General features: G+C 41.5%; 1 protein-coding gene across 1 annotated transcript in view; it reads right to left on the minus strand.

Annotated features, from left to right (window-relative positions):
• Nucleotides 1–14,936: 14,936 nt before the first annotated feature.
• Nucleotides 14,937–26,288, minus strand: part of tmem68 (transmembrane protein 68) — a 17,736-nt gene continuing 6,384 nt past the window's right edge. Inside the window, 5 exon segments of the mRNA XM_034119125.1 lie at nucleotides 14,937–17,447; nucleotides 17,450–17,482; nucleotides 23,232–23,429; nucleotides 23,876–24,026; nucleotides 24,028–24,044. Coding sequence (XP_033975016.1) covers nucleotides 17,299–17,447; nucleotides 17,450–17,482; nucleotides 23,232–23,429; nucleotides 23,876–24,026; nucleotides 24,028–24,044 — 548 coding nt within the window. The 3' untranslated portion in view covers nucleotides 14,937–17,298.

The following is a 26,288-nucleotide window of genomic DNA, read 5'->3' on the forward strand; positions in this document are numbered from 1 at the left end:
AGGACCACAGCAACAGGGACAGCCACGACTCAGGATGCAGGCGACGTCTTGAATGCTAACATTCTGCCAAGAAAGAGAAATTCCAGGGAAGACAAGGAGGGAGGACTCTTTATACAGATAATTTATTTCAGACAGTTTGAAAATGAAACTACTCCATCATTATTGATAAAGTTATCAGAAAAATACAAGTACAACGCCTGTTGCTGTGATCCAAGGAACACAGCCACTAATCAGGCTGCTGGAGAACCTATTTAACCTACTCAACAACGCCAACAGTTGCTGGGTCGTTGTGACCTATTTAACCATGCCTACAGTTGCCGGCATCGTTGTGGCCAATGTTATCGCCTCTTTAATAGAGAATAGATAACACCTCCTCTTTTAACAGAGGAGGAAGAGCAGTAAAGATGCTCAAGGCGGAGAAAAAGCCCACACCTATCATATAACTCTTAAATACAGATAACAGTGTAGTTTCATTTTCAAAGTTATGCAAAAAAATACATTACCAAATTCACATACTGCCGGGGTCAGGGGTCACAGGCCAATAAGTCACGTGACCTCTGGAGGTAGCGTCTGTTCAGAGGAGAAAAACACAACGTAGGCTTTGAATTGATGCACTTCATTTCCATGTTTTTTTATAATAAAGGGACTATTTAAAAAAAGTTGATGTTCATTTTCAAATGTTTTGAACTTTAAACTTTCAAAATGGTTGAAGACTTTAATTCACAATCAGCATCCTTTTTTTTATCCTGGGGAAATTGGGCTTCATCACAGATTTGAAAAGATGTCACTGGAATATCAAATTCCTCAAACGTGTTCACATACTTGGACAAAGCTCATTTAGATTTATTTCAAATAAAAAATTCAAATTGTTGCAAAATCTTCATACAGATCATTTGGTTTTGCTGCAAAATTATGTTTTTGATTGCTTTGATTTTCTGTGTTTGTCAACCTGTTTTACTGTCAACAAATTCTGAATATTATTACTATCGCTCAATCAGAAGTGTTGATTATGTGACTGATAAAAATGTATGGGTTTGAAATGTTGAGTTGCCACTAATATAATAAAAACACAGTATAAATAAAGCTGCATTTATTATTTGTTTGTTGAAAGAGACTGAATCAATAGGCTCTGTGCACAAGATGGCGTCTATCAACTTGGGAGTGAGGGCGAGTGCTTCCGGTTTGAATACAGAGTTTTGACAGTTTGACAGTTTGTTTTGACATAGACACCAAGAGCAAAAATGAGCGGATTTGGAAAGTTTGGAAAGGTTAAAGAAAGGCGATTGGCCTTCCAGCGGGTAAGAAAGTCAGCACTACATTGCTGTGTGCCACTGTGTACGAATTCGTCCCGTTATAATCGGGAGGTAAGTTTCCATTAATTTCCTATTGATGCTGAGGTAAAGGCTCAGTGGCTGATCAAGGTCCGTAGGGACAATTTCAGCCCCACAAAAAATACCCGTGTGTGCAGTAGGCATTTTCGACCAGGAGACATAAGTCTCCTGGTCGAAAATGCCTACTGCACACACGGGTATATTGGTCACAGCTGGAGGACTGAACAGAGTACAGAAAGGAGCTACACCTGTTCTCTTTGCATGGAATAACTACGAGCTACCTACACCAAGACGAAATGTTTGGGAGCGTCGGCCGAGGGCAGAGAGCCCCACCCCGGACTTGACAGCTGAGTACGAGGTGGAAACAGTTGCGCCGCCGGATCATGACTACTCTTTAAATCCAGCGACGGCAGTGATGGCAAATCAGGTGGCCGACGAGAACGAAGCCTTGAAAATGCAGGTTAGGGAGCTCCAACACCAGCTGGAAGTGTTACAACTGCGATCTCGTTTCGGGATACAACGCCTGGCAGGGTCGGACGAGGACATTCGTTTCTACACCAGGTTTGTTTATAAGGCTATCAGGATGTTGTTATGGCTACCAGTTTGAAAAACACGTTTAATTTGGGGAAGCTAATTTAAGAAACAAAACGATGTCTAACATGGACATTATTACATTCTTAGATTTGCCACATACAAGCATTTCCTTGCCTTTTGGAAATTGGTGGAGCCAGCAGCCAACACCAAGATGGTGCGGATCACCAACGCCAAGGCATCCTCTGCCAGCAGCTCGGATTCCTCTCAACCAACAACAACGGTATGCAGCATACAAGCATGGATGTATATTAATAATTATGCACGCTGCACACAGCTATACCACCGTTTAACAAGTGCATCACCACACACACACACACACACACACACCCCAGGAAAATGTGTTACAACTGTACCCGGTCTCCCTATAACAGTATCTACAGTATGCCTAACACTTATTTGTTTTCACAGAAACTTCCACCCATAGATGAGCTGCTGTTCCTCATGCACCTGTCAGTGGGCCTACATCTGAGGGATCTAGCAGAACAGTTTGCCATTCACCGCACCACAGTCAGCAGAATTATTTCCACCTGGACACACTTCCTATACCAACTGCTTGGAAGAAAACGTCTGTGGATCCCACGCGAAGTTGTCAGAGCTCACCTTCCACCAGAGTTTTCAGCTTTCCCTGACACACAAGTGGTGCTTGACTGCACTGAAGTATTCTGCCAGACTCCATCATCTCTCCTGCGGCAGAGTGAGGTGTTTTCAACGTACAAGTCACATGCTACATTCATCAGAAGGGTAAAAGAGAACAAACTCTTTGACGAAAGCCATACCACTGTCTGTGTGTGGAAGCATTGAGGAGCTTTTCAATGTGGCTTGCTTCCTGGTCAACTACCAGAACGGACCACTGGTAAAAGCATGGGCAAGCCTGGGCAACAACGATTAAAAGATTTCTTGCTCCCACACCAATTGTGTATTTCATTGTGGTCATTACAAAAAGCAGTTATACCCAGGGTTGGGAGGGTTACTTTGTAAATGTAATCAGATACTGATTACTGAATACATGGCTCTGAAAGTAATCCGAATACAGTTACAGTTACGTGTCTTAAAAAAGTAACGTATTCAGATTACTTTTAGATTACTTTTGGATTACTTTCTTTTTCCATCACAGATGGGGGTGTTTTGGTGAACAGGAGACACAAAAAGCAAAAGGAAACTGAATGTGTTTTTACTGTTTTAATGGCTTATCAAGAGCACAACTGAAACATAACATTTGAAACGATGTAACAACATAATACACTTTTTGGGGATGTAGCTTGGGATGTGAGGAGTGAGGGACACGGCTTAGAACGGGCGTGTCGCCTTCTGTCCTGCCAGTGTTGGCAGGACATGAATTAAAATGAAAACAAAAATAAACAAAAATAAAACATTTGACTGTTATGTTTATGTGGGGAAATTACAGTGCATACATTATTTGAGATATATTTCGAACTCGGACTTCATTTTAAGGACATTTCGGCCAGGGGTGTAGAGCTATATTTGTTTAAGCACCGGATTGGCAAAACAGGAGAGTGTGTGCACCAGTCTGCCTTGATCTATGAATTCATGTCCGTGACTCTCGCAGTATCTGCTGCCCACAGCTGTTTTATAGAAGGAAAACCTCCTTCACTTCATGAAATCTCTGCAGCACCAGGAGGCAGCGGGAGGGTTAACTGCTGCCTTTACACGGGAACGTTTGCGTTTATGCACAGTATGCGTTTTCAAAAAAAAGTCTTCCGTTCACATGCATTCGTTTCATTTAACGTGTCTGTTCACACGAGACCGCTGGAAACGCTGTAGTACATATGCAGGGACTGTAAGTGGCGCTGTACTTCCACACAAGACCGCTCGAAAGGGCTGGACACGCTGTAGTACATATGCCAGGCCTGTAAGTGGCGCTGCTGCCGCCACAAAATACACCAAAAGCAGCGAAGAAGACCCCGGAGCATGGTTGCCATGGTTGCCCTTCTGTTTATGCCCCGCGGTGGATTTAGCAACATGTAGTTCATGTAATTCTCCATGTCCACTTGTTGCTGATGGTTGTGGTAGAGGAGCTGTAGATGTTGTACTAACATCTGTAGCATGGTCAGTAGCAGTAGCACTAGCAGTAGCGACTGACAGTAGCTACTGGCCATGCTACAGCAGTGAGCAGCAGAGGTGGGGAGAGGCGGGGCTATGGCTTCATCTATCGGGAAATGATCGTATAGAGGCGATTACACGGAGCCGTTTGACCCCCCCAGAGCGTTCCGTTTGCAGATCTATCCACCTTGGGACCCCTTATCTTTTGCGGGGTCCGTTTCTATCGTTTTGTTATGGCCTCGTGTAAATGAAAGGGCTATACGCAAGAGAAACTATGCGGATACAACCCGTTTCGTTCTCGTGTAAAGGGGTCAGCCTCTGAGAAGAGGAGCGCGCAGTGCCTTTCACACACAATAATTCCAATAAGTAATCCAAAATGTATTCACTTCAGGTTTACGAAAGTAACTGTAATCAGATTACTCGTTTTTCAAATGTAACGCGAGCTGAATACAGTTACTTGATTTTTGTATTCTGATTACGTAACGCCGTTACATGTATTCCGTTACAACCCAACCCTGGTTATACCATACTATGTTTAGGTACTAATTAATTATATCCTCAAAACAAATGCACACATAAATAAAATAGGAAAATACATAATTTAATAAATCCACAATATGATAACATTTTACAGATTAATTTAATACACTTTTACAAAACATAGGTTGATGTTGTATCGGGGGAAAAAATACATATTTAAACATTTCAATTAGTCTCTGCATATTTAAGTAATACTAGTTTATATAACAGATGAACAGATATCCAGAAAGTAGATGCAAAACATATATATAATGTGTGCATTTCCAACATTTCCTCTGAAAGAGTGTTATATCAATGCAAGATAAGTTAGTTAGCATCCACACACAACTTTTGTTAATGGATAACTATTGAGTAAGTTGAGTAGTGAGCCATTCGTTTTAGGTGATTATACACTAATGATCATACTCCATATGACATTAAATGTCTGCCAATAAACACCCCTTTCTTCCTCACATAGGTCCTTTGAGTAAAGGATCGTTTTGACTTATAGAACACACTTGGTTCTGGTTTTAGCAATTGAAAGAACTATATACAGGAAAATATTCATGTTAGATCAGTAATGTAGTGTGATGTAGTGTGGTACACTAATGTAGTGTAGTGCATATCAGTCCATGTAAAAATAAAAATAATCTCCCTTCTCCCTAATTGTTGTAGCCACCTCGCAGTCTCTGCAGATAGAGGTGGTGGTGGAGGGGCATCTGGGTGACGCACTATAACCCGGCTAAGAGGTAGTGGATGCTGGTATGAGATAGGGCTACCTTCCTGAACTTTTCCAAAGGTGGAGTTAACCAGTGGCACGTCCACACTTATAGCCATGGTGGTGATCAGTGATGCGATGTCTGCTGAGAAGTCCTTGTATACCTCGCTGACTTTGAGGACATCTGGGTCTGGCAGCTCCCCCCGCACGGCCTTGTAACGTGTACTCCTTTGAACATGTTTATATGATAATTAGGACTTTAAGAACAATTTTACACTCAGACAACAATCACAAAGTTGTAGCAGGCTACATACAATTACTTAGGACAATAGATATTACCTTACACCGTCAGCAACTGTAAACTGCTTTGGCTTAGTGGAAATGAACACCATGTCACTCACTCTGCCTGGTTTCACACCCTATTAATTACACAACAGAATTGTCAAATTCATTGAAATGGTCATTGATGCAACATACTAGATCAGCTCTTGGCACAAAGGAAATACTCATTAAACCGTGGATTGGTTGTGAACACATACTGTACTTACCATGGTTCTTGGCTTGTGCCATCGCTGCTCTGTTTCAGTGCAGCTGAGGACAGGGGGTACAGCAGCCAGGTTGAGTGTGCAGTAGTGTGCGGTCTGGAACAGCAGTGCAACATTGTGGTTGCAGAGTGCTGTTCCAGCTACACAGGAACACTTTGCCACTGCAATCTCCACAGGTGAGCAGTTCTCAAAGACAATCTACACATTAAAACAAAATGTCAGTCATTTTACATTTAGAACACTGCTTCAATACAACACAGACAAATGAGAAAGCTGAGAGCAGGCTGATCAGGCAAGTAGTAGGTGTGGGAAAAGGCTAAACCATGTCAGGTTATCAGTCACATCACATACACAGAAGTTCTGCTGTTTGGAATACTGTAATTTAAGGACATTCAAACAGATAAGCTTGTATAGCCTGTCTCAGCTCTCTCAATTTATTATCTTACCATATTATAACTACATAAAATAGTGTTAGTAGAATGTTGAACAGCTTAACATAGATGTAGGGTACAAAACCAGCACTTACCTAACACTGGCCCATACAAATAACTGGACCCTACATGGATTATACTAACCATACACAACCCAGTCTCACGGCATTTCGTGTTATAGTCATGAAATTAATTTAATCTATTGATTCGTGTTCACCAACACGATTTTTGCATTTTTTTCGTGTCACACAGAACGATTTTAAAAGCAATGTATTTCTATTGGTAGTATGTTTCGTGCCTGCACCACGTCTTTTTGTCCGGTCGGGTCTTGGAAGACCAGAAGCTGTGTGGTTTATAAAAACATGTTCTTACTCAATATCTTACCCTAAGCCTAACCCTATCCCTTTTATTTTAAATTGTATAATGTCTGAGTTTTTTTGCCGTCAGTGAGGAAAAGAAATGGCTCAGAGCCTCAGAATACTGAAATCTGTATTTTATGTCATCTTTTTTTCCTTCTAATTTGTTATTATTTGGTGCAGGCACGAAACATACTACCAATATAAATACATTGCTTCTAAAATCGTTCTGTGTCAGAATACTTAAATCTGTATTTTTTTAAATGTCTTTTTCCTTCTAATTTGTTATTATTTACATTGCTTTTTAAATCGTTCTGTGTGACACGAAAAAAATGGCGAAATCGTGTTGGTGAACACGAATCAATAGATTAATTTCGTGACTATAACACGAAATGCCGTGAGAGACTGTGTTGCCATACAGTAAAGAACAGCAGCCGTCACAACCAGTTTCTGGGGTTTCCATGAAAGCAGAGACGGTTTTCCACCTCTCATTAAGAATCTTTGATGACAACTAAGTTTGGGTTTAGCTAATGCATTTATAATTTTACACGAGAGGGTTACAAATCGAAAATAAATCTGTAGCCCCTCCATGCTACACACACATAGCTAGCTACAAGTTGATGTGAGCAAATGTATTGTTACTATGTAATCTGTTGCAACACGTCAGCTAGCTGGGCTTATTTTAATCCTAAATCACAGGTTACCTACTCTAGCCACATCAAAACCCCAGAACATGAACCTGATTGAGGCTTTGAACCGATGAACACTTTTTTTTCCCCTCCCTACTCTGAGATCATGAGGCTTTTCATGCTTCCTCATGGACCTGTAACAGCTAGCCCTGACGCTCACTCTCCCTGAAGGTAGATCTTTGTTTGAAACTGTGGGGAATTGGACATCATTCATGTTATCCAAAAAAACGTAATAGCACATCATTAAAACACTGTACACTGTATCAAGACTGTCAAGTTGTCAAAGTTAGCCAGTAACTACAGCATTGTTTGACACGTACCTTCATAATTGTCGATGTAACTGGATATGTACATCTTGAACCCCTTTTCTCTTTTGCTCCTCGGGGCTGAGCTTGCCGCTTGTACCAGCCGATGTACATCACTGATGTTAAAGGACACATGTCATGCTTTTCCGGTTATTACCCGTCCCCTTGTGTGCTATGAAGTTTTTATGCATGGTAAACGGTGTGCAGAGTCACAAACCCTCAAAGTACACCTGTAGCGAGTAAAACTCTAACACAGAAAATACCTCCCCAAAACGCCTCGTTGGAGATACGTCACTGTCATTGATTCCTTTCCATTTCGTCCGGGTACGGCATGATGTCAAGCCGTACCCGGAACGAAATGGACCAATCCGTGGAGCCGTTACTTACGTCCGCGGAGCCGTTACGTTTAAGCCCCCGCTGATTGGTCCAAATTGACCAATCCACGGACTTCCTCACACACACATCTGTGTGCAGGGAGCAGGCAGCTCAGCTGATTTCTCCTCCCTGGCTGCAGGCTGATAACAGACAGTTGGGATCGCGGCAAAATTCTCTCTGCAGACCCATTCTCTCTGCAGACCCATTCTCTCTGCAGACCCATTCTCTCTGCAGACCCATTCTCACAGCGTTTATCAACCTTTTTCTTACTCAATATCAAGCCACACTTATTGTTTTTACTTCGGCTGTGACTTTGTGTGTGCTCAGGATGAGTTTGGCTGTGTTTGGCTGTGTATCCTAAACAAGGAGACAACACCTCCACGGAGCTCAGCGCGATTCACAACGTCCCGACCAATCAGAGCACACTGTGCTCATAGGGAGGGTGGGGGCTGGAGCTATTGGAGCTACAACGAGCCGTTAAAGGCAGAGAGTGAAATTCAGTGAATACATGTAGTTTACAGAGATGCTGTATGAGAAACCAATGTGAGTTTGGAAAAATGCACAATATAAATCTATTCTAATAGACCTCAACAATGGAATTATGATCAGTAGAAATGGCCATGACATGGGCCCTTTAACCTTCGGTAGGTCTTCTTCTTCTTCCTCTCTTTTTAATGGCGGATCGCAAACAGCTTTTGGTTGCATACCGCCACCTACTGTACACAAGTGTGTATCATCATGTCATCCCTCTAATAAACCAGCATATCGAAAACATAAAACTAAGAAACCATAAAATAAATAAAACAAAACAAAAACAAATCATCCATGATCTATTCTAACCTACTGTTAGATTCTTTTCCCTGTCCCAGTTTCCCTCAGAAAGGTGAACAGTGCCTTTCTGGTAGGTCTTACTCCTTCTCCCTCTGTTCCCAGAATACCAGCTACATTCCACTCCCTCTCTGCCTCTAAAATTGTATCCCTTAATTTTCCTCTTTCAACTTTATAGATGTCACAATGTAATAAAATATGTTCCACATTTTCTTTAACTCCACAGTTCCCACACTTGTCACTGTCACTTTTCCCCATGACATACAGCGTACCATTCAATGCAGTGTGATTTAGTCTGAGTCTAGCTATCATGATTTCCTCCCTTCTGTTTCTTTCTTTATAAATATGAATTGTAATTGTCTTTTGTACTTTATGATACTCTTTGCCTTTCTGGTCTTCCTCCCACCTTTTCTGCCAGATCTCCATCCCTTTTTTTCTTAATTACTGCTTTTCCTTCTCCTTTTCCAAGTTGAACTGGTAATGTTATTTCCTTTTGTAGTGCACTTTTTGCTCATTTATCAGCACACTCGTTCCCTTTCACCCCCTCATGTGCAGGCACCCAGCAGAACTGCAGATCTATACCGCCTCTGTGAAGTCTTAACAGGCTATGATTCAGTTCTATGAGAATGTCTTCTCTGACAGTTGTTGTTGATTGTATGCTTTGTAATATGGACAATGAATCTGTGCATATCACCACCCTATCTGGTCTGACCTCTTCCACCCACTGTAATCCTATTACTACTGCCAGCATTTCTGCTGTGTACACTGAAAGTTGGTCTGACGCTCTTTTTGATATCGATATTTTAAATTCTGGGATATATATACCAATTCCGACACTCTCTTCCTTGTTCTCAGAACCATATGTGTATATTTTGAGGTAATTGTGATAATTACTCCTGAGGTACAAACTTGTTTTGAATCCTACTTCATTTATTTGCCACTCTCTTTTCTTTTCTACAATACTCACATCTATATTTACTATTGGAAAAGCCATGGGGGTACACTACTGAATGGATTTGATGGTGAAAACTCTAACTCGCCGTATGTCCTTATTTTTCCTTTACTTGTCCATCCAAACCCACGCCCCTGAAACTTGGAATATTCCCAGCAATCCTGTAATGTTTTGTTTGTGACATTTCCTTCCCCACTTCCTTTTAACCTGACCCAATAAGCAAGAGCATTTTTCTCTCTTCTTAGCTCCAATGGAGTCTCTCCTGCTTCAACTAATATTGCATTAGTAGGGGTTGACTTAATTGCACCTATACACTAAAACATTTCTAAAAAGCTTTCCATTCTATTTGGCACAATGGTCTTTAAGTTATTATTATTATTGAATCAGGTGTAGGGGTGTTACGTGCCGTAGTGTGTGTGTGTCTTTCTCTCTCTCCCTCTGATTCTCCAGGTGTAGCCTGATTGTCTCCAGGTGCAGCCTCTCTCCCAGGTGCTCCCAATCCCCAATCAGGGCCTCCATATAGGACCTGAGGAAAGGCTGCTAGTCGCTCTCCCTTTTCTCCTCTGGCTGCATGGGTTGCAGCACGTCGTCTTGGGTCTCTGTGTGGGACCTGGTTGTCCATTATTGTTGGATTAAATCTCATGTGTGAACAAAGAGATCAGTTTCCTCTCTTTCTTCTCGTGCTGGTCGTTCTGTGTTTTGTTACTCCCCTTCGTACCCCTAGATTTTGGAGGGAACGTAACAAATGGGGGCTCGTCCGATCTTTGAGACAAAGAGTAAGTATCTGTTTGTGGGTTTAGCGTGGACATTGTGTTTGGTTAGCATTGGCTGTGAAGTCTCTTGCTGTTTAAAGCTTCCTCAGTTTAGACAGGGGAGTGTCTAGCTGGGCTGAATCAGTCTTCCTTCAGGCACTCATTTTTTATTTAGCCTTTTTATTTTCGGGGTAATCCTGGGTGGGGATTTATTCCCTGTTGGGGGCAGGCGTTTCCAGGGTTTCGGCCGCTGATGTTTGCCTTTAAAAGTCGCCTCGAGCCCGGCACGCTCCAGAAGATAGTTAGGGAAGTTTGGTAGGCAGGGATCTGGGGAAGTTTGATTAAAAAAAACAAACAATTGTAAGTCGCCGTTGATAAGGATGGCTTTTGTTTTGGAGCAGTTTGTGCCAGTCCTACTGTGGTCAGCTAGACTGGTGTAGGAAGGTTGATTTGCGGTTAGTTGCTGACCATTATCACGTTTCTGTCTCCTCTGCTCTTGTTAAAAGTGAACTCAAGGCTACTTTGATAACGGGACTAGTTGAACAGGGGGTTTTGAGTCTGCCTACTTCAGTGGAATCTCCTGGAACGGTGGCCGGGGCTGTAGTAGCAGAGTCCTCCTGGTGGAGGCCGCGTTGGTGTTACTCCAGGTGTTCAGAGTGCTTACGGAACAGGCAACACTTTTCACCATGCCTCAGTTTGACTCGTTTTCGGCAGGGTCCTCCACCTACGGGGTCTAAATTAGATGCCAGGGTAAAAGTGCGTATGGCTCGTCTACAGTGGGAGAAGGAGGAGCGTGATAGGGATTTTCAGCTCAGGAGGGAGCTGGAGATCAGGAAGTTGGAGGCAGACACTGATGTCAGGAGGGAGCTGGAGATCAGGAAGTCGGAGCTGGAGATCAGGAAAGTGGAGGCAGACACTGATGTCCGGAGGGAGCGGAGATCAGGAAGTCGGAGCTGGAGATCAGAAAGTGGAGGCAGACACTGCTGTCCGATGCGTCAGTTAGAGCTTCAGGCAGCTGGGGGGTGTGATTCTGCCGTTACATCTTCTGGTCCTGCTGCCTCCTTCGACGTAAGTAGGCATATTTCTTTGGTCCCTGTGTTTCGTGAATCAGAGGTGGAGATCTATTTTGGTGCATTTGAGCGCATTGCTGCTGCTCTGCGCTGGCCAGAAGACGTGTGGGCTATTCTTTTACAGTGTAAGCTAGTCGGCAAGGCTCAAGAAGCTTGCTCTTCTCTTTCTGTCGAGGATAGTTTAGTGTATGAGAATGTTAAAGGTGCTGTTCTCAGGGCATATGAGCTTGTGGCCTGAGGCCTACAGGCCAGCGTTTTCGCGGCCTGATAAACTTCTGGCCAAACTTACGTGGACTTCGCGAGGGAGAAGAAAGTCCTCTTTGACAGGTGGTGTAGAGCTTGTAAAGCTGACGACATTACTTCAGTGTGTGAGCTAATGATGTTAGAGGAGTTTAAGAACTGTGTGCCTGAGCCGTACGGTAGTCTACCTGAACGAGCAGAAGTAACTACCCTTCAGCAGGCTGCCACTCTGGCAGACGAGTTTGCACTGATACACAAGAGCGTTTTTTTTCAGCGTGATCCTCCTCAGCGAGACACTTATCGTAGAGCTCCTGACAATTACGTTCCCTGTGCCAGTGTTCCAGTGTTAGATCCCAGGCTAAACAGAGCTTGTTTTTTTTGTCATGACCCAGGTCATGTGATAGCAGACTGTGCAGGTTGGAAGCGAGAGCAGACAGCGGCTGGCAAGCACCCAGAAGGGGTGGGATTGGTTACAGCAGTGTGTCATAGTGGACGGGCCACTGTTAACAAAGGGCCTGATGAGTGTTTGAAACCGTTCATCTCTACTGCTTTTGTCTCTCTGTCAGGAAAGTGGAGGACCAGCGGCAGGTCACGGTGTTACGAGACAGTGGTGGCTCACAGTCGTTCATTCTTGCCAGTGTCTGCCCTTGAGTGCTGAGTCTGCCTGTGATGCAAGTGCGGTGGTAAGAGGTATTGGGATGGGTTGTGTGCCTGCACCTCTTCACAAGATCCAGGTACAGTCTAAACTGGCTACTGGTTTCTTTCCAGTTGCTGTGCTGCCCAAGTTTCCTGTCGACGGAGTGGATTTCATAATGGGTAACAATATAGCCGGGGGTAAAGTGTATCCTACTGCTGAGGTTGTAGACGTTTCAGTCCCTGGTGCTGCAGGTGGTGACCTAGCTCAGACTCATCCGAAGGTGTTTGCAGGTTGTGTTTTGACCAGAACTCGAGGTCCCAAGAGATTATGTTTCTTTTGTCTTGATCCTGGTCATCTAGTGGCAGGGTGTGTAGCTTGGAAGCAGCAGGTGGCAGCTTCCAAGCAGTCTACGGAAAAGTCAAAAGACCAGCACCCAGACTACAATATCGTCATCAAGCACAAGAGGGGAGCAGATAAGGTGGTGGCCGATGTACTGTACTGTGGGTGAGATTACGATTACAATGGGTCACGATTCATGTCCAATAGTCTGAGAGTTTTTGGTAACTGTGGCCAAACACTTGTTTGGTTTTATGGGGGGGGGTGTTACGTGCCGTAGTGTGTGTGGGTGTGTGTGTCTTTCTCTCTCTCTCCCTCTGATTCTCCAGGTGCAGCCTGATTGTCTCCAGGTGCAGCCTCTCTCCCAGGTGCTCCCAATCCCCAATCAGGGCCTCCATATAGGACCTGAGGAAGGCTGCAGTCGCTCTCCCTTTCTCCTCTGGCTGCATGGGTGCAGCACGTCGTCTTGGGTCTCTGTGTGGGACCTGCTTGTCCATTATTGTTGGATTAAATCTCATGTGTGAACAAAGAGATCAGTTTCCTCTTTTTTCTCGTGCTGGTCGTTCTGTGTTTTGTTACTCCCCTTCGTACCCCTAGATTTTGGAGGGAACGTAACAAGGGGGTAAAACATGACATAATTAAATCAATGTACACAAGCAATAAGTGCGCTATAAAAAATTGGCGAAATGTAGTGTTACCATGCAAAACGCATCTCTCGCCATAAAACAACTCAAAGGAAAATCGTCCAAACAGCACCGGACCTCAACATGTCTATGTGCCACTTGTGAGTTTTCCTCAAAAGCCGTTGCCATGACAATGCATCCCTCGCCGTTAAACAGGATATTGCTATACCTCCTATGAAAATGGTCATAAATTGGTCAAACTTCACATGTGTGCTAACAGTCCAGCCCATAAGACATATACGTTTAATTTTTTTGATTTTGTCAAATGCCGTTGCCATGGCAACACATTGCTCGCCATGAAACACGGTTTTCTCATAACTCCAGTGAACATGCTCCAAACGGCCCAAAACTTCACATGATTGATAACAATGCAGACCTCAAGTCATCTAAGCCTATTATAGGGTGTCATCATATGCCGTTGCCTTGGCGACAGATCGATCGCCATGAAACACGGTCTTTTCATAACTCCATTGAACATGCTCCAAACGGCCCAAAACTTCACGTTTGATGATGCAGCCCTCAAGACATCTAAGCCTATTATGGGGTGTCATCAAATGCCGTTGCCATGGTGACAGATCATTCGCCATCAAACACAATGTTTATTTTACTGCTGTCCATGTACATTGTCCGATCGGCCTGAAACGTCCCACGTTTGCTAACGGCCGAGTCCGGAAAACATCTGGCGACGTGCAGACAACAGCGAAACTGCGTGGAGCGTCGAAGACCCGCTCATCGCTCATCGCTGCTTGCAGCTTTAATTTTTCTTAAGATTTATTTAATTGGTATGCAATTGAATTTTTTTATCCAAAAACACGTTTATGATACCTACACATTTTGCTTAGCAGGATAGTCTCCACATTATAACACCACTTTATGATTTTTGAAACGTTAATGCAGTATAAAATGAACAAATAAATGAACTACAGCACGGTCACATGAATTAACGTCACCACCGCTAAGCTAAAGGCGGCTAATGCTGGCGTCGTCTAATTTAAACACTTTTTATGACACAAGCTTCAGACATTGACCAGTGTGGTATTTACTGACGTATTTCATGTCATAGAACTCTTTATTTCTAAACTAACCAAAAACTCATCCAAGAAGTACTAAAATGCTGACTCATTCCTGGATTACTCTTTTGTTGATGGCAACAAGATAAATATGCACATTCTGTTTTCAATATAGGACTTACATTTCACTAACTTGTTTAATTGAATATAACATTTTTTTTAAGTGATTGCTTTTTTTTCTCACAAGGTTTAGATAAGATGGAGAGGATGCCTTAAAGAACTTCCCTCAATACATTTAAAAAAAGTGTGCCTGTATATATTTGAATATATTTTCACTACAATCTTATTTACTGTATATATAATTCATTTTTTTTATAATAAAACCATAATTCTCAGTCCTAATTTATTCGTCTAACTTGGCCAAAAGCACTAGCAGCACAAACTACTGTGATTAATACAGTTGATGAAATAATAACAGCAAGAAAATAATTGGCATGAAACATCTTAATAAATAGATTTATTAACAGGTTAAAGTGGATCTGAATATTTAAAAGTGCAACATGTATATATTGACATTAATTTAAAAATACAAGTTAGATCATCTCAAAAATTACTATCAACATAAATGTGGAAAAGGCAACCAGTTCACGAGTAAGTAAAGCAAACAGATAGACGTCCACTAAACACAGTTGGTCTCACAGAAGCTTGTTGGCAGCGATACTTCTGACCGTGTGCAAAACCAAGCCGTGTGGAATCACAGTATTTACATCTCATAAACGCATCCAATAAGTCTTCCATCAGTAGATTTGGATATGATATATTTTTCAGCGAGAGAGACTTGTTTGTGCATATTTATAAACACGTTTTTTATAAATGTTATCCCAAAAACTCCACATGCAGTACAATACAAAATACAAAAATAACTTTCCAATGATGCATAACAATGATAACGTGCTTCTGTTGAAGGTTTGATGTAGGGCTGTTTAAATTGGGCACATCAATGTTTAAATGACCGGGTTGTTTTAAAATCATCTTTCTAAATAACAACTTAAGTCATGAAGGACAGTACCATTTTTTTTCCACATCACCGTCAACTGTTTACTCCAATAACTTGTATTAGTGAAACTCTTTGGTTCCTTTTAGTTCTATTTTGAATACATTATACTTTTTGATCTCAGCATGTTTCATTGTTTAGTGCATAAGTCTCCATCTTTTACTTAATTGAGTTATTTTAGCCTTTGTTTGTTACCTGTGAAGTTTAATTGACTGATAATAAGCCCTCTCTCAGATATCTTTGTGCATTTTTAGATGTATGGCACAACAAAGTCCACTGCCACTGTCATCATTGATTGATTAATTTATTTTCTCTTGCAATGTATTGATGAATTATTCAATCTATAAAATGACCGAAAAAATAGTGTGCAGGGGTAACGTCTTCAAATGTCTTATCTACAGTCCCAACATCACATGGCAGTGCACATGAAACAGGAAGAAAGCCTCACAGTAACCTTGGATTCATTCTGAGGCTGATCAACTTTTTGAACAAGATGGTTGCTTATGATATGTTACAAAATAACAAATATTCAAGGTATTACAATTGGAAGCAAGCAACAGCAATATAAAGTGTGACAGAGTCCTTACACAGCATAACAGTGGATGGCTCACTGACAATAAGAAGAATAAATCAATCCTACATTGAGGTGTCTTCCATGTCTGTGATTCGGTTCATTTTAAAACATATCCTTTTATTGGAAATATAACTAATACTGGTGCGAATGAACCAAATAATAGAAGCACCTTTCAACAAAATTAACTTACAACTAGTTTAGCTTCGCCATTTTAGGACAGTCTCAGGGAGTCTTGTAAATTAAAATGACATCTGTTAGAATGTTCTGTAGTGTGAGATGAACTTACATTTAGAGAAAGGACTACAACTGTAACATAAACTGAGAGCCTGAACTATTTTTACAGGTTAATTCATTTTTTTGTTTGATTGGGTTATCCAATAGAATTAATCGGTTTCCTAGAACCATTTTCGAATAATTTAGCAATAATTATTAGGGGGAATGGACAGGATATGTTGGTGGATGTAGGGGGAAATAACTTTGTCTTTGTCTGAAACCTTTTCTATATTTATAAAACCAACCTAAACAGCCCGTTCTATTAACAGGGATAGAACTGATTCATATTTATTACATTTTTGGGTCAATTTCCAGGAAATTAGAAGAAAAGGAGGCCTGAGGAATGACGCGTTATCTGCCTGCCTATATTAATTTTAGGAAACAAGTGGAATTGATCAATGCAATGAACACTGTGTAGTGTCTATAATAAAGAATGCGGTTCTCTTTTGTATGTTTGAGTCTATGTACAAGTTAATCTCATTCACACTACATTGTGCTGTTGTACTTCAGTAGCTTTAGGTCGGTATGAACTATGGCCACTATCATTTTGGTTCATACATAAAGCTTCAAATTAAAGACACCAAAATGTGGAATAACCACATGTATTAACTGTATGAATCTCTTGCTGACATAAATGTACCTTTTTCACATTTAAAAAAAAAGAAATAATTGTAAAGAAATGGCCTGAATCCCATACATATTAACTGAAAAATACCATCCTTCATTATATTTAACTGACCATACAGTAATTAATTAAGGCAAATATATGAGAACATAAAAATCATTGTGAGGTAAGATTACTGTCAAGTCCAATGTCACAAAATCAGGAAGTGTAGATTCAAACTGATTAAAAAGGGAGTTGATCAAAAGGAAACATATGAGAAACCTGTGATTAAAACGATCTGTTACAGGAACCTCTGCAGCTTCAGTCGGGTGGAGAGCGGGTTGAAGACAGCTGTTGCAAATTACTCCAACACGTCAGGGTCCGCCCCAACGGAGCCTCGTGTGTCCTCTTGGTCCCTCACTGTCAGTGTGTCTGTGAGCTGTGGGGTTAGTTCTTCTTTGTGTTTGCTGTGGAATCTCTCCAGCAGGGCTCTCAGGATGTTCCCCGGATCTGCTGGTGCTGGTCTATCAGAGGCCTGCACGCTGCTGCACCTGCAGAGCAACAGAGCTGTGAGTGACAGATGTGCAAAGTACAGGAACTCACAGGACTACGTGGCCGACAGGTGCAAAACGCGCTACAGCGGCCCCCAAAACACTTCCATTTAAGAGAAACGCGCTGAAGCTTCAGTAACTATGCAAATATAAAAACACAAATCTGCCAAAAACACATGCAAATGAAAAACATGTTAACCAACTTGACAACACATGCTCCAGTATTTAGAAAACATTCACCAACTTGAGGAAACATGAGCAGCGTCTAAAAAACGCAACAAATAAAAACCGCTGCAAGATTCAAAAACACAATAGAGTGGCGAAGTCACGCCCATCTACTTCCGGTCCATGGGACCTTATTTCAGAAAAATTATGTATTGAAGTCAATGGAGAGAGAAAACGTATCTTTCGATCCCGTTTGAATTGTGCCATGAATTACACATATGATGTTTGTCAATCTTAAAAAATCATCTCCATGTCAAAAAAGTCACAGTTTGTCGTAAAACTGTTGAAATATAAGACTATGAAAAATACGCAAACTAGAAAGACTACAAACCCCAGAGTCGCGTAAACTGACGTCACAATTGTTTTCCTCCACTAAAATAGAGAATAGCTAAGATAAGATAACTTTACAAGATGCCTGTGTGCTTAGTACCAGGTTGTTATTATACACAGCAATGGGTCTTGCTCGTTCTTTTGCTTCCCGTCTGATGAAAGGACCAGGAGTGGCTGGATCAAGCTAGCTACCTAGTAGTAGTAGCCCGTTAGTTAGCATTACAGCCGGCTTAGCCTTGTAATTTTATAAGCCCTTAACATGAAGTAACCTTAAGTAACCCAAAATGTTAAACAGTAAGAGTAGTAGTCATATTTCGTGAACCCTTTGAAGAGTACTGGCACACCGGTGTGATCATTCTATAATACACCATTTAAGCCCGGGGGAGCAATGCTAACGCTAACGCTACATTAGCTTCGGCGATCTTTTCTACTTCATGCTATCTGCACAAATGGTTGACATTAAACATTAAAAAGGACCAGGCAGTTCAGAGAGAATCAAAGGCAGGCAGGCAGGCAGCTTTGCATGACATTCTTCAGGACGTGTTTCCATTGTGTGATAGTGAGGGAAGTCAATCACTTTTTTGACAAGACAGTAGTGACGGCCATCTTGGTGAAGTGTGTTGTTGTGCAAAAGATGTAGTTCATTGAGCGTTTCACACAAAAAAAAGTGTTACTTCACAGTTTTAAGACACATTTTTTTTTTTTTGACTTGCAAAATTATCTTTTAAATTGACAAACATCATATGTGTAATTCGTGGCACAATTCAAACGGGATCAAAAGATAGTGGCGAAGTCCCTCCCCTTCCGGGGGACCTCCATGGGACCTTATTTCGGAAAAATTATGTATTGAAGTCAATGGAGAGAGAAAGATTATCTTTCGATCCCGTTTGAATTGTGCCACGAATTACACATATGATGTTTTTTATTTTGTCAATTTAAAGGATCAATTTTACTTACGCGACCTCTGGGATTTGTAGTCTTTCTAGTTGCGTATTTTTCATATAGTCTTATATCTTCAACAGTTTTAAGACAAACCTGTGACTTCTTTTTGACATGGAGGAAATTATTTTTTTAAGCATTGACAAACATTCATATGTGTAATTTCATGGCACAATTCAAACGGGATCGAAAGATAATCTTTCTCTCTACCATTTGACTTAAATACATAATTTTTCCGAAATAAGGTCCCGATGGACTGGAAGTAGATGGGCGTGACTTCGCCATAGAGTGGCCGAAGTCCCATCCCCTTCCGGTGGACCTCCATGGTGGGACCTTATTCGGAAAAATTATTGTATTTAAGTCAATGGAGAGAGAAAGAATTATCTTTCGATCCCGTTATTGAATTGTGCCACGAACTTACACCTATGATGTTTGTCAATTTAAAAGATAATTTTGCAAGTGAAAAAAAAAGAAGTGTCGTTAGAACTGGTGATAGTGTAACACATTTGTTTAGTGTGAAACGCTCAATGAACTACATCTCTGGTCAAACAACACACGTCACCCAAGATGGCCGTCACTACTGTCTGTCAACAAAACGATTGACTACCCTCACTATTCACCACAATGAAACACGTCCTGAAGAATGTCATGCAAAGCTGCCTGCCTGCCTTCCTTTGATTCTCTCTGAACTCCTGGTCTTTTTAATGTTTAATGTCAAACCATTTTGTGCAGATAGCATGAAGTAGAGAAGATCGCCGATGCTTAGCGTTAGCGTTAGCATTTCTCCCCCGGGCTTAAATGTGTATTATAGAATGATCACAAATACCCGGTGACAGTACTATTCAAAGGGTTCACGAAATAGGACTACTACTCTTACTGTTTAACATTTTGGGTTACTTAATGTTACTTTCATGTTAAGGCTAATAAAAATGACAAGGCTGTAATGCTAACTAACGTGCTAGCTACTAGCTAGCTTGATCCAGACACTCCTGGTCCTTTCATCAGACGGGAAGCGAAAGAACGAGCAAGACCCATTGCTGGTTATAATAACAACTGGTACTAAGCACACAGGCATCTTGTTAAAGTTATTCTTATCTTAGCCAGCGCCATATAGATAGATATATCTATATGGCGCTGACTCTTAGCTATCCTCTTAGTGGAGGAAAACAATTGTGACATCACTTACGCGACTCTGGGATTTGTAGTCTTTCTAGTTGCGTATTTTTTCATAGTCTTATATTTCAACAGTTTTACGACAAACTGACTTTTTTGACATGGAAATTATTTTTTAAGATTGACAAACATCATATGTGTAATTCATGGCACAATTCAAACGGGACCGAAAGATAAGTTTTCTTCAATACATTATTTTTCCGAAATAAGGTCCCATGGACCGGAAGTAGATGGGCGTGACTTCGCCACTCTATTGGAACCAGGGGACACTAAAAGCGACGCACACAGCTGGGACCGGAGTAGAGTGCTCAGGAATGATATAAAATAAGTTGGCCAACAGTTTCTGTTGTTGGAAAGTACAAAACATGTATGTTTTATCGGCTATATTAACCATGTGATCGCATGATTCCTTTCAATACCATGGCCAACTTCCAACGTCAACAACCGCTCCGGTCCCAGCTGTGTGCGTCACAGTGTCTCCCTGGTCTCTGTTGTGTTTTGAGCTTATTGAAGCGTTTTTCATTTGCATGTGTTTTGGCACATTAGTGTTTTCATATTTGCACCGGTTTTTAAGCGGAAGTGTTTTGGCCCGTTGTAATGCGTTTGCACCTGACGGCCACCCTACATTTGCCGTGTATCATTCCCTCTGTCTGGCTGTTTCTTGCAACAAAGCACTCGTTACCCAAGAAATCATCAAGGACTGAAAATGGTCCATGCTCATATGATTTTGAACTGAAGAGATAGAAAGAAAGAAAGACCACAGCTTGAGCTCACTGACTTTCTCTGCAGCGTTAACATTGGGTTCGTAAGGAATGGGATCCCCGAGGAAGGTCCTAAACTTCACAGGAAATCCTCCGTACAAAGGAGCTGCAGGGTAACTTTAACAAGATGCCTGTGTGCTTAGTACCAGGTTGTTATCATACCAGCAAGAGTGGTGAAGTCCCTCCCCTTCCGGGGACCTCCATGGGACCTTATTTCGGAAAATTATGTATTGAAGTCAATGGAGAGAGAAAGATTATCTTTCGATCCCGTTTGAATTGTGCCACGAATTACACATATGATGTTTGTCAATTTAAAAGATAATTTTGCAAGTAAAAAAAAAAAAAATGTGTCGTAAAACTGTGAAGTAAACATTTGTTTGTGTGAAACGCTCAATGAACTACATTTCTGGTCAACACACACACGTCACCAAGATGGCCGTCACTACTGTCTTGTCAACAAAACGATTGACCTACCCTCACTATCACCACAACGAAACATGTCCTGAAGAATGTCATGGAAAAGATGCCTGCCTGCCTTCCTTTGATTCTCTCCTGAACTGCCTGGTCGTTTTAATGTTTAATGTCAACCATTTGTGCCAGATAGCATGAAGTAGAGAAGATCGCCGATGCTAGCGTTAGCGTTAGCATTTCTCCCCCGGGCTTAAATTGTGTATTATAGAATGATCACAACCGGTGACAGTACTATTCAAAGGGTTCACGAAATATGACTACTACTCTTACTGTTAACATTTGGGTTACTTGATTGATTGAACTGAAGAGATAGAAAGAAAGAAAGACCACAGCTTGAGCTCACTGACTTTCTCTGCACAGCTCTGCAGCGTTAACATTGGGTTCGTAAGGAATGGGATCCCGAGGAAGGTCCTAAACTTCACAGGAAATCCTCCGTACACAGGAGCTGCAGGGAGGCGGAACCCTCTCGTACAGCCAGCGGAAAAATCCTGAATGAAAAAAGAGAGAGGAAAGATGTTTCACAACACTCTCCATACATCCAAAAAACATCTAAAAGCAACATGTGTGTAAGGAATGTCATGTGCTGTGTCTGTGTGTCCATCAGTGAGACCATCATCTTGGGGGTGCTATCTGAACTTGACTTTCTTCTACACTTACTGAGTGTTCCCAGAGATCTGAAGCCTCCCGCACATTCTGAGTAAACATTGGAATTATAGGCTGAAAGAAATACAGACAGAGAGAGAGAGGATTAGAGAGGAGGGCTTCCTACACTGCAGAAACTCTGAATGGATAAAAAGATGCTACAATAAGACGGAGCATCGACATTTGTTGAATTTGATAAATCTTTCATTGTTGAAACTGTAGCCATTCCGGGTCGTTTTCTGACTAAATGAGTTGCACATCCACACATTTTAATCTGGCTTTAAGTGTGACAATTTGGAGACGATACTATAGTCTCATTTAAGATGGGTGACGCTTCTTAAATGTGTGTGTGTGACCTACAGTGTTTTGTACGAGCCAGAACTTTATAATCTAATACCTAGTATTTAGTCCGCAACAATCAATTTTGATTGGTATTGTTAAAAATGAAAGATTATCCAAAACATTTATAGAATTGAAAAGTGAATTTTCCTTTGTTGGCAATTTTCAGTTAAGTTGATAAGCAAATCAAATGTTGTGTACTATATTAAATGACAAACAATAAATAAATGGTGCAGGAATGAGCCTAAACCTGGAAAGGAGTTAGCATTTGACTACTCCCGTAGTTGTCCCGTTGTCTCGAAGACAGCGCTTCTTGAACATGTTTTTAGTTTCCTGAATATTCATGAAACTAGGTCTGTGGTTAAACAAGAAAAAAAACGTTTGTCCTACAACATAAAATAAATACGTCAGTAAATGCCCCGCAGGTGATGTCTGAAGCTTCGATGTGTAATAAAAACAGTGGTTGCTGTGTCTAAATGAGACGACTAAATGTCATCACGCCGAACATTAGCCGCCTTTAGCTAAGCGGGGGTGAAGTGCGGCCATGTGACTGTGATGTAGATTGTTTATAGCCTAATGTTAGCTTTTTACTTCTGACTCCTGCATTAACCCTTAAAAAACGTAACAGTGGTTTAACTATGTGGATATTATCCTGGTGAGCAAAACGTGTAAGCACCATATACTTCTGTTGCCATAAATCATACTTTCTGGAATCCTCGATGCTAACTTCCAGGTCGGCCTACGACAATATGTTTTTACTGCACCACTCTATAGAGACACACTGTATGTAATGTCACATCACTTGACATTTAGAATATGAATGTATTTGGAAATGTTATGCCCTCCCTACTGAAACTAAGAGCAACGCACCACTTGGGAGTCGATGGCGACCTGTGCAAAGCCTCTGCGTTTGCCCCAGAGGAGGGGGTAGGTCTCGTCACTGAACAGAGCCTCCCGCACCCCCCCTGGAGAAATCCCCAGCAGGTGGCCGTTCCTCAGAGCCCGCACACACTCCTCCTGAGGGCCGTGGATCACACTGACACCTCCAGCAGTACTTGAACCTGGAGGAACAGGACAGGATGGATTCATTAGAATAGGAACTAGGCCGAAGAGAAGGAAAACCTTTGAGATAAACTGGTAATTAAAAAGTTACATAAAAACAATCCCAACTGCACCTAAAGTATTCCATTTTTGTGTACAATATTTTATTTTATATTATTTTGTATTAACTTATTCCCTGCATTCATATTGCACCAATATGGTTCTATACTATTTAAAGCTTGCACTATTTAAATTTTTCTTGCACGTTTTATTTCTTAAGAGATGTAATGATATCATAGTAGCAGTACTTGAAGATTATACTGTATGCATTCATGTGTGTGTGTGTGTGTGTGTGTGTGTGTTGTGTGTGTGTGTGTACGTGTGTGTGTGTGTGTGTGTGTGTGTGTGTGTTGTGTGTGTGTGTGTGTGTAACATGTGGTGTGTGTGTGTGTAACAGTGTGAGTACCTGGGATCTTGAAGAGCAGGTGTCAGCGACAGAGTGGCAGGGGCCGTCCCTTCTGCAGGATAACTTTTGCCAGGAAGTAGTAGTAGTCGATGGGAATGGCTCCATGATAGTACACTATCAGCGCTGGGCCTTTGTCCGGAATCTTATCCATCTCCATGGATCTCATAACCTGGAGCACAGGACAGAGTACATGAGGAACACAATTTTATTCCATGGAAACGGAAGTGCTGAGGCTCTGGCAGTTCAATACTTGGTTTCAAAAAATCTAAATATACAAAACGTAGGCAAATCAAAAAACATATTCACCAATTTGAAATCACATGTATAGGATTTAGAGTACAGGGCTGTATATGGTCAGTGTATGTTTTGGTCTTTGGATTTTCTTTTCAGAAAAGGATATTCAAAAACAAAAAACGAGTGGATATTTCATTTTCGTTTTAAAATAAAAAAATAAATAATTGAAATACAAGGCGTTTTTCTTCATCATGGTCAAAAAGGGATTTACTTAACTTAAAAAACAGGATGATTTTAATTTTCTACTTCTCAAAACAAAAAATAAAACCACTAGTAAACAGAAACGAAAAACCCCCTATTCTGCTACCGGAAGTTGTCTGACAAGTTGTCTGACAAGTTGTCTGACAAGTTGTCTGACAAAATAAGAGCGCAGATGAGGACGGTCCTGTGTCGGCTGTAATTCGGGGGTTCCGTTGTCAAATCAGCCCGCGCCTAAAAACATGATATTTAACCCTCCGGTATCACTCGGACATTTCTGGTCTATAATTATCGTGTGTAATAGAAGGTTCTCCCATCTACACAGAGGAAACACTGGAGCTCTGTCAGAGTGACCATCAGGTTCTTGGTCACCTGTCTGTACACTGGAGCTCTGTCAGAGTGACCATCAGGTTCTTGGTCACCTGTCTGTACACTGGAGCTCTTGTCAGAAGTGACCATCAGGTTCTTGGTCACCTCTCTGTACACTGGAGCTCTGTCAGAGTGACCATCAGGTTCTTGGTCACCTCTCTGTACACTGGAGCTCTGTCAGAGTGACCATCAGGTTCTTGGTCACCTCTCTGACTAAGGCCCTTCTCCCCCGATGTTCAGTTTGGTTTGGGCGGCCAGCTCTAGGAAGAGCCCTGGTGGTTCAAACATCTTCCATTTGCAAATGATGGAGACCACTGTGCTCGTTGGGACCTTCAATGCTGCAGACATTTTTCTGTACCCTTCCCCAGATCTGTGGCTTGATACATCCTGTCTCTGAGGTCTACAGACAATTCCTTGGACCTCATGACTTGGTTTTGTGCTCTGATATGCACTGTCAACGGTGGGACCTCATATAGACAAGTGTGTTCTTTTCTAAGTCATGTCCAATCTATTTAGTGGAAACGGGATGCACTTGAGCTCAATTTTCAGTGTCAAAGCAAGGGGTGTGTACACTTATGTACATGTGATATTTTATTTTATTATTTTTAACACGTTTGCAAAAATATTTAAAAACGTTTTCACTTTGTCATTAAGGGGTATTGTGCGTGGGATATTGAGAACAAAAATGAATTTAATCCATTTAGAAATAAGGCTGTAACAAAACAAAATGTGAAACAAGTTAAGGCGTATGAATACTTTCCGGATGCACTATAAATGGTCTACAATGGCTGAAATCCCTGTTTCTCTCCAGAGTTTCTCTCCCACACACTCCCCCCCCTGCCTGAAACGCCTCCATTGGATACCTGAGTTTACTTTCCGTAATGTAATGATATCACTTTGTAAAACTTGCATCACTATTGGTTTAGCACTCAAACCCATTGTATATGATAGGCTTAGGGGCGGGACATCCTGCAAAATGTTTGTCTCAAAACTCTGTATGTGTAAAAGCCGAACCACAAAACAGAGAATTCAGATCCACAAAGAATTCAGATCCGCAAATACAAACTGGATTAACACATGCTGATGGAAAGTTGTAGAGATATCCACAAATGTTTTTTGTTTATTTGTAAAGTTAACTCTTTTCCCTCTTTTCACAGGTAGGAAAACAATATCATTAATATCAAATCAAAGTAAGGTGAAACACCAATATACCTTACATCACAATATTGACAATTATGAAAACAAAATACAGTCTTGTTTGACACTTAAACACTTAAACTTTGTTCAAGTTCAGTCCCAGTTAGGTATCTAATTCAGTTCAGTTGAGAATATCCAGATACTCCTCCTGCTCTGGCAGCGAGTTACCAACAAACCGTACGCAGCGGATTCCCTAACCCACGAGGAAGAAGTCTGTCCTTAGAAACGTAGTCCGTGGGGTTGGCTCGCCATCTGGTGTCCGATGTGCACGTCGTCTTCCCGGGTGCACGTCGTCTTCCCGCGTGCACGTCGTCTTCCCGCGTGCACGTCGTCTTCCCGCGTGCACGTCGTCTTC

The sequence above is a fragment of the Trematomus bernacchii genome, unplaced genomic scaffold (genome assembly GCF_902827165.1).
Source record: "Trematomus bernacchii unplaced genomic scaffold, fTreBer1.1, whole genome shotgun sequence".
Classification (NCBI taxonomy): domain Eukaryota; kingdom Metazoa; phylum Chordata; class Actinopteri; order Perciformes; family Nototheniidae; genus Trematomus; species Trematomus bernacchii.